Source organism: Mus musculus, chromosome 4, assembly GCF_000001635.26.
Source record: "Mus musculus strain C57BL/6J chromosome 4, GRCm38.p6 C57BL/6J".
Lineage (NCBI taxonomy): Eukaryota > Metazoa > Chordata > Mammalia > Rodentia > Muridae > Mus > Mus musculus.
In genome coordinates, this window is record NC_000070.6 from 133,216,948 (window position 1) to 133,225,707 (window position 8,760).

At 51.9% G+C, this 8,760-nt stretch overlaps 1 protein-coding gene across 1 annotated transcript; it reads left to right on the top strand.

Moving 5' to 3' along the window:
- The first annotated feature begins 3,861 nt into the window (after nucleotides 1–3,861).
- On the top strand, nucleotides 3,862–7,607 carry Cd164l2 (CD164 sialomucin-like 2). Its single transcript, NM_027152.1, has 6 exons — nucleotides 3,862–4,120; nucleotides 4,496–4,657; nucleotides 4,758–4,829; nucleotides 5,222–5,266; nucleotides 6,656–6,800; nucleotides 7,305–7,607. Exons 1-6 carry the CDS (start codon nucleotides 4,033–4,035, stop codon nucleotides 7,309–7,311), a joined length of 519 nt encoding a protein of 172 aa, NP_081428.1. The 5' UTR covers nucleotides 3,862–4,032; the 3' UTR covers nucleotides 7,312–7,607.
- Nucleotides 7,608–8,760: the final 1,153 nt, after the last annotated feature.

The window sequence follows — 8,760 nt, forward strand, 5'->3', positions numbered from 1 at the left end:
ACCCAAGCAAGTTGTGTCCCTCCACAGTGCCTCCATCACTAAAATAGGTTCCGAATCTAAGTATAAAGATGACATCCTGAGTAGTCTTGGACATTTGGGTTAATTTTCTTCAAATTTCCGTCTTAGTGACAGTTACCAACCTACAGTGAGGACATTAGTGACCAGTTGTTTCTACTGAAGTAAGCTTCCTTATTACACGTCACCATGTTCTTTATGGGGAAGGTTGCCTCTCACTGCCAGGGAGGGAGAGTGGGAGAGTTTTTCTAACGTGAGAACCCTTGGAGACTCAGACTGAGTAAGGCCATAGATTTTCACATATGTGCTCTCTCGGGTGCCAAAGAGTATGTGAGGGAGGGAGGGAGGGAGGGAGGGAGGGAGGGAGGGAGGGAGAGAGAGAGAGAGAGAGAGAGAGAGAGACAGAGAGACAGAGAGACAGAGAGACAGAGGGACAGAGGGACAGAAAGAGAGGAGACATTCTATAGCCCAAACTGGCCTCAGACTTGTGGGAGTCCTCTCTGGTTCAGATTATAGGTGTGAGCCATTATGTCTGGCTGGCTGGCTCTTCTCCTCTGCTCTCTTCTCCCCAGACCTTCTGTCCACGGGAAGTACAGCCCTTTCTCAGGCCCTCTTGTCCCTATCTGTCTCCCTACGTGCCCCCCTCCCCCACAAACACATGCCAATTTTTCCCACCAACAACCCTACAAAGTTAAGGGGCAGATCCCACATTTCATGGAGGTCAAGGGACTTTCCCTGCCCAGGGTGCTTACATAGATAGCAGCCTCGCCCCCAAAGGGGCATCTCACTGACAGACTTGCAGTTCCTCATGTGGCCACCAGATGGCTACGTGCCTTCCTGCCAGGTGAAACTTTTTTTTTGAGCCAGGGTCTCAAGCAGCCCAGGCTGACCTCCATCTCCACGTCCAGAGTGCTGGTGTTACAGGTTACAGGCATTCTCCATCACACGTGGTCTTATGTGGTGAAGGGACAAGACCCAGGATTCCTGCATGCTAAACAAGCACCCCACACGTGAACTTACACCACACACACACAGTGGAGCATGTAGACCAGGGAACAAATGGGCAGTTAATTATGCATGGATGCTTGCTGGGAAGGAGAGCTGGCATCAGCATGGAGAATAACTAGGAGAGGTCTTGCCGGTTTAAGGACTGAGTGCTAGGATTAAAGGCCTGTGCCACCACTGCCCTGCTGAGTTTGAGGATTTGAATTGGGGGCAAGTGCCAGGGTGAAAACAGAACACTGAGATCCAAACTGGGTGATTGACAGTGAGGAGCGCAGAAACTGGGGCTTTCCCGTGTGGAGGACAGAAAATAGAGGCCTAATAGTACTCAGGTGGAGGTGCACAGGAAACAGACCCTCACCCCCACCCCGACCCAGTCCTAGCTGAGGTCTAACTTCCCCTGAGCAGCTGCCAATTAAAGATGACAGACAGCGCCTATCCTGGGGCAGTTGTGGACATTAGTTAAGTAGCTCTGATTAGACTATATTTTACATCTCCATGGTAGGAGGGGGTTATGGGGGCTGGAGAGTTGACTCTGTGATTAAGAGCAATGGTTACTCTTCCCAAGGAGTCAGAATTGATCCCCAACACCCACACAAAGGCTCACACCCCCCTTTTTTTCACACCCCCTTTATAAATTTTTTTGCTGCTGTTTTGAGACAGATTTCTCTATGTAGCTGTCTTGGAACTTTCTATGGAGACCAGGCTGGCCGCAGAGATAGAGATCTGTGTCCTTCTCACATGTTTGGATTGAAGGCGTGTGCTACCATGTCCAGCTAATCTTCCATAACTCCACTTCCAGGGGACCCAGTACCCTCTTCTGGCCTCTGAGGGCACCAGGTGCATACATGGTGCATAGACATAAATGCAGACTTAACACTTGTATCCCTATAACAAAGTAAAATTTTACTTTTTAATTAAAAGTGGGAGGGGTGCTGATTTTCAGTTATGGGTGTGGTAGCTGCGGTAGCCGGGACTGGTGTGGAGGTGGAGATTTAGAGATTTCTTGGCTACTGTTGTTGCTATGAGGTTCAAATTCAGGGCCATGCAATGCTAAGCAAGTGCTTTATTGCTGAGCTATATCTCCAGCCCTTGTTTGGAAAGGTGCGGGACAGGGTCTCATTGATGTAGCCCAAGTTGGCTTAAAATCTACAACCCTCCTGCCCCAGCCTCCCAAGTACTGGGTGACAGATATCTGCTCCTTTGGTAATAATAATAATATTATTATTTTAATGTATATGAGTGGATATTTTGCCTGAATATATGTCTGTGTACCGCTTTCATGCCTGGTGTCTGTGGAGACCAGAGGGTCATGCTGGATCCCCTGGAACTAGAGTTACAGGTATTTGTGGCCACCCTGTGGACCTAGAATCAAACGTAGATTTGGAAGAGCAGCCAGTGCTTCTCATTACTATGCAATCTCTCCAGCTCCCCCTCACCCCACACACACACCTCCTTGTTGTTTTGAGGCATGGTCTCGCTGTCATCCTGGCTATCCTGGAACTTCCTGTGTAGATCAGGCTGTCCCCAAAATTCACAGAGATCTGACTATCTCTGTCTCTGGAGTGCTGGGATTAAAGGAATGTGTCACTCTGCCAGGTTAACACCTTTCCCCCACCTCCCCGGTTTTAAGGCAAGGGTTCTTTAGCCTAGGTTGGCTCTAACTCTCTCTGTAGCAAAGATCAACCTTGAACTTCTAAGTCTTCTGTTTCTACCACCCAAGCGCTGGGACTGCACAAGCTACCAGGCTGGTTAGTGCTAGGGATGAAGCCTGGGCTAGGCACTCCAGCCAAGCATCCTACCAAATGAACCACATCCCTCGCCTTACTCAATGGCTTTTAAGTGGGACCTGACAGCAGAAGAATAGCCAAGATGATTGCAGGAGAGGGCAGACTAAGGCTCAGGGCTAAGAGGGCCACACCTGATTAAGAAGTTGGCAGAGGAAAGGGAGATATCTGAAAAGGGACTGAGAATCGGCTGTGCCAGGACAGGAGAGTGACCAGGAGGCAGATCCCCCAAAGGCTCAGTGATCTAGTAATGGCACCACTTAGGACCCAGGGATGTGATGAGCTGGAAGGCAGGACAGGGTATGGTGTCCCCACAGCTGGGAATAGCCAGCCACAGGTGTAGCCAGAATGGAGTTCCAAATTTACCACTGTGGGTTCAGACTGCTCACTCGCCTCACCTGTGAGACAGGGTTAAAAACATCTCTCATCTTGGAGAGATGGCTCAGAGGTTAGAGCACTGGCTGCTCTCCCAGAGCTCCTGAGTTCAATTCCCAGCACTCACATGGTGGCTCACAACCATCTGTAATGGGATCTGATGCCCTCTTCTGGTGTGTCTCAAGGCAGCTACAGTGTACTCATATACATAAAATGAACAAATAAATCCTAACCAAAAAAAAAAAAAAAAAAAAAAAAAGTCTTTAGGGTTTAAAGTGGGCTCTCAACCTCCTTAACGCTGGGACCCTTTAATGCATCTTGTGGTGACCTCCCAACCATAAAATTATTTTGTAATTTTGCTACTGTCGTGAATCATAATGTAAATAATGTTTTTGAAATAGAGGCTCACCTAAGGGGGGTCCCGGCCCATAGGTCGAGTTAGGTGATGGCATAGGCCTTTAATCTCAGCTCTGCTCTACAATAATGAGTTCCGGGACAGCCAGAGCTACACAAGTGATTCCCTAAAAACTCACCAAAACATAGTAGCTATGTTGACAAGGCCTGTTCTCACAGAGATCCTCCCGCCTTGAAGCTGCCCCTCAGGGACCAGGTGACATGAGTCTTAAACCCATCCCTTTTGTTCAGGCCCCGCCTTAAATCGCACAGCAGAGCGGGGCTCTACCTGGACCCTCCCAGAGGTCTCGGCCTCTAGCCACGCCCACAAGGCAACCACGCTCCAGCCTGGCCACGCCCCCGCTGCCCAGGTTTGGCTCTGGCTAGCCGGGCGAGTGTAGTCAAGAAAGGACGCGCCACACCAGCTGTCCGCCGACCCCCAGTCCCGGCCCCCGCGCTCATGGCCGCACCCGGACCCCGCGCCTTGCGTGCTGCTCTCTGCGGCGGTTGTTGTTGCCTTCTCCTGTGTGCCCAGCTGGTTCTAGCTGGTAATGCTGAGCAGGATCTGACCAGGGGCCCAGGCAGGTGAAGGTGTAGCTCACTTTAGCTTCTTCTTCCAGCACAGTAGGCTTGTGAGAGGGAACGTTTTCGACCTCTGCAGGACTCCAGGGGTGTGTTGAGACCTTAGTGCCTATTTAGAGGTTCCAAGTGTGGGGGACTAGGAGACTTAGCTGAGTGTGGAGGAGGAACTTCAGGAGTGTGTATGGAAAGAGGTTGGGGGAGGGCAGCTCGGTGAGTTTAAGCAGGGCTGGGGGGAGCTCCAGACCTGTGCGGAGGTGTGAGTCGCTGTAGTGGGAGATGTATTGCAGCTTGGCACCTGGCTTTCTGCCGCTTTCTGCCCATTTGCACCCCCCGACACCCAGGTAAAGGAGCTCGTGGCTTTGGTCGGGGAGCCCTGCTCCGCCTGAACGTTTGGCCTACTACCCAAGGGGGCTGCAAACACCTGGGACACTGTGAACACTGTGTGGACAGAGCCCACAACTTCTCCATTTGTGTCTGGCAGCAATGTGGGCCAGAGGAGCCAGGTATGTAGTTGAGCCCTCCTTGGGAACATCCTCTTGTCTATATGGCACCACCACTCTCAACTTTCTCTCCAAACCTCTTCTCTGTTTCTTCTCCCACCAGGACACTGTGTGGCCCAAGCTGAAGTGGTCAAGGAGGGTTGCTCAATCTATAACCACTCAGAGTCATGCCCAGGTAAGCTAAGGGAGGAGAGTGAGGTGTCCCCAGCCACAATCTCTCAGGAAGTAGACTGCACCCACGAACTGTTGGCTTCTCGGCCAGGAACCGTTCGATGTATATGCCCTGGCTGGTATCTTAGCCTATAATTTGGTCCAGCATGCCCAGGAGCTTGTGGGAGCTAGCACCCTCTGCTGAGGAGGTCTTTGGAGTGGCGGGGTCTTCCTGAAGCAAGTGACATTAGAGACCAGTCTTGTAGATAGAGCACAGCTAGGGGCGGAGACGGGCTGACCAGCCTTAAATGGGGCAGGGGTGTGATCGGAAGTGGGTCCAGCTACTGGCCCAGGCTCGGGATTGGGTTTCCTGATAGCAAGGAGAGGGGGTTTATTGTGGATGCCCTGTCTCCTCAGCTTCCCATCATCATTCCACAGAGGAACCGAAGCCAAGTACCACAGGTAGGGTCCTCCCCGGGGAATGGGGACAGGGCAGCTGTAGAGGGAGAGGCAGCTTGAGGCACGGGCACTGACACGCAGGCCCCATGACCTCAGTCCTCCGAGTTCTCTCCCAGTGCGTTTTGACACCTGGCAGGTGGGTTGGATGGATTCTTGCCTCCCAGTGCCACAAGGGCTTCTGAGTCTGTGGAAGGCCCATTAAGCATCTGACACATCGAAAGCAGTCAGAAAAGGGCAGCTTCCCTCCCCACCGGTTCTGGGAACTCAGGGTGACCCCCCTCCAGAGCTGAGGAGGTGTGGCTTCAGTTGCCCTCCTTGACCACCCGCTGCAAGCTGAGGTCTCCACAGTGGGTTCCCAGCAGAGCTGGGAAGGAACCCCATCTGTCTCTAGGTCCCCGCACTCCCGCTCCGAGGCCTGGAGGTCACTAAACTTAGTCAGGATGGCTGAAGAGGCTCTTGGTTAATTAAAGCCGGAAACTGATCTTAAGGAATAAATTATTGATGGCTCAGCTCCCTCAGCCTGAGCCCCAGATCTGCCGTGCCCAGCTCACAGCTTCCCTTTCTCTCCTCTGCCCCCAGCACCCTCCTCTGCAGCTCTCGGCCTCAGCCAGCACAGCCATCCTTCCATTTCCTGTTCTTAGATTCTGTACCGTCCATGTCCTCGGGAAAGGGGACCCTGTTCCCATTCGGGCCCCTTGTCCATTGTCCCAGAATGATTTTCCCCTCCCCAGTGGTTTCCTGCCCTGGGCACCTGGCCCAGGGCCTGAAATCAAATCCCTGGTCAGAATTGATGGGTAATGTGGTACAGCTGGTAACCACTGACGCCTAGACTACCGACTGCAGCGCTGTGACCCTGCCCTACAAAAGGGGAAGGGCAGGAAGCCAGCCAGGTCTGGCCCATAGTGTTCACCTGCCTGCTCAGTCGGTCGGGTGCTGGCCTTTCCTCTGGTCCTTCCTTTCTTGGTGACGATTCCAAGCTTAGAAGTCCAAAGGACTGTGCCCGTTTCATCTGTGCTTCAAGCCCTTAGCTGGAAGGGGGTCTGGTGGCTGAGCTTCAGGTCCATCCTTCCTCTACTGAGCTAATAAGGGACAGGGAGGGTACAGGAGCACTTGGTCACTGTTGGTCCCATGTAACCAGGAGGCACAGAGAGGGTGTGTGTGTGTGTGTGTGTGTGTGTGTGTGTGTGTTACTGTAGGGACTGAACCTAAGGCCTCACTACACAAGCTAAGAGGGCCTCACCACTCAACTGCATCTCCCAGGCCCTAATTGGACTCCAGAGCATGTTAGCCTAGGCCAGGGTCTTGAGGGCTTCAAGCCTCAAGGCATCAGTTGAGGGATGAGTCTGGGATCTCCGTGGCCTGTTGTGACCTCCACTCTGCCTCATTCTGCAGGGAGTCCCCCCATCCCTGAAGACCACAGCCCAGGTTTTGATGGAGCTAGCTTCATTGGGGGCATCGTGCTGGTACTGAGCCTGCAAGCAACAGCTTTCTTTGTGCTTCGCTTCCTCAAGGCCAAGGACAGCACTTACCAGACACTGTGAGTACAGGGCCAGCAGAGTCTGACTGCATTCTCTACATCTCCTGCCCAGCAACTGTCTTCCATGGGATGGTCCTAAGGACAGTGACTCCCCTCCAACATCCCCCTACCCCCACCCATGGGAGCCATGCCTCCTCTCTCTCTCTCTATCTGAGGTTATCCCTGCCAGATGTTGGGTGGGACCTGAGTTCAGTGTCTGAGAATCCAGCTGAGCCTTTGTGTCTTTGTCTCCTCATGCTGCCAGCAGGGAAGAGAACCAGTAGGTGACAGCCCCAGGCCAGTCCTCCGCCTGCTGCAGGCCTGGGCAGCAGCTAGGGCCGTGTGCAGTGTTTTTTCTCTCTGAGGAAGGGGCTGGGCGAGGCTTCTGTGTGCCTGCTGTGTGCTGTGGGACCAGTTGTGCAGCCTGCATTCAAGTGTTTGTTCTTCCAGCTGTGCTGTCTGCTCTCTGGAAAGTGGGGTGCGGGAGCCTCGCCTCTGAGTGTTCTCTCTGTCTGGCCTCCACAGAATCTGACCCCAGTGTTCCTGGCTCCACCTTGAAGGGACAGAGGACCTCTTGGTTGCTTTATGGGCACTGGGGGTGGGACAAATGTTGGCCACCAGTTTCTGGTCCCTGTAGGCACAAGGGCACCACGCAGGCTTAGTGCTGATGGCTGACATTTCCTGTCCTGGGTCTGGTACCTGCAGCTGAGAGCACCCTCCAGCCACCTCGTGTCTCATCCAGCCTGCTGGGCCCCCTGAGCTGCTGCCTCTGCCCACCAATCCACTCTGGGGTCTCCCCTCAAATAAAGGACCTGTTTCCACCCCATGATTCCTGACCTATGTCTTGGGCTACATGTAAATCGGGTTGGGTGAGGGAGGAATTTCTGTCTAGTATTGTTGTGATCCCTCCCCCCTTTAAGATATTTTCAAGGTGGGGGAGAGCAGCAAGATGGCCCACTGGGTAAAGGGACTTGCTGTGTAACCCTGACGACCTGAGTCTAATCCCTAGAACCCACAGAGTGGAAAGAGAGAACACTGGCTCCTGCAAGTTGTCCCCTAACCGTCACACGTGTATGTGTTAGAGCCCCAAACAAATACTAAAAATATTTAAATTTTAAAAATATATTTAAGTTGGGCAGTGGTGGTGCATGCCTTTAATCCCACCACTTGGGAGACAGAGGCAGGTGGATTTCTGAGTTTGAGACCAGCCTGGTCTACAGAGTGAGTTCCAGGACAGCCAAGGCTATACAAAGAAACCCTGTCTCGAAAACCAAAAAAAAAAAAAAAAAAAGATATTTTTAAGCTAGGTCTTGGGAGTCAGGTGTGGGGGTTGTATCTAGCAGTCAGGACCAAGAGGAGTTCAAGGCCAGCCACAGTTACATAGCAAGTTCTTTTTTTTTTTAATTAATTAATTAATTTATTAATTAATTTATTTATTATATGTAAGTACATTGTAGCTGTCTTCAGACACTCCAGAAGAGGGAGTCAGATCTCCTTACGGATGGTTGTGAGCCACCATGTGGTTGCTGGGATTTGAACTCTGGACCTTCGGAAGAGCAGTCGGGTGCTCTTACCCACTGAGCCATCTCACCAGCCCCACATAGCAAGTTCTAAGACAGCCGTGACCACATAAGGCTCTGCCTCAAAAGAAAAAAAAAAGTAATTTATTTTCAAGCCAGGCATCATGTGTGGTGCATACCTGTCATGTCCGCCCTTGGTAGGAAAAGTAGGAGGGCCAGGTCATCGTCGCAGTTATGGCGAGGAAGCAAGCGACTGAGTGCAAGGCTAGCCTACATCACACAAGACCTCATCTCAAATATCAAAACCAGCACAACAAAAAAGGAATTTCATCTGGAATATCCTTTTCTCAGGTTAATTTTAGTTTTATATGAGTGTGTTCATGTGTGTTCGTGTGTGTGGTGTGTGTAATTGTATCTGTCTGTGGTATGAGTGCTTGGCATGGGGGTAATGTATCCATGTG

Bases quoted from the DNA above. Each gene is read 5' to 3' on its own strand.
- Cd164l2 (NM_027152.1), top strand. From the start codon at position 4,033: ATGGCCGCACCCGGACCCCGCGCCTTGCGTGCTGCTCTCTGCGGCGGT. The intron at 4,658-4,757 runs GTATGTAGTTGA...TTCTCCCACCAG, and splicing joins ATGTGGGCCAGAGGAGCCAG to GACACTGTGTGGCCCAAGCT. The intron at 4,830-5,221 runs GTAAGCTAAGGG...CTGTCTCCTCAG, and splicing joins CCACTCAGAGTCATGCCCAG to CTTCCCATCATCATTCCACA.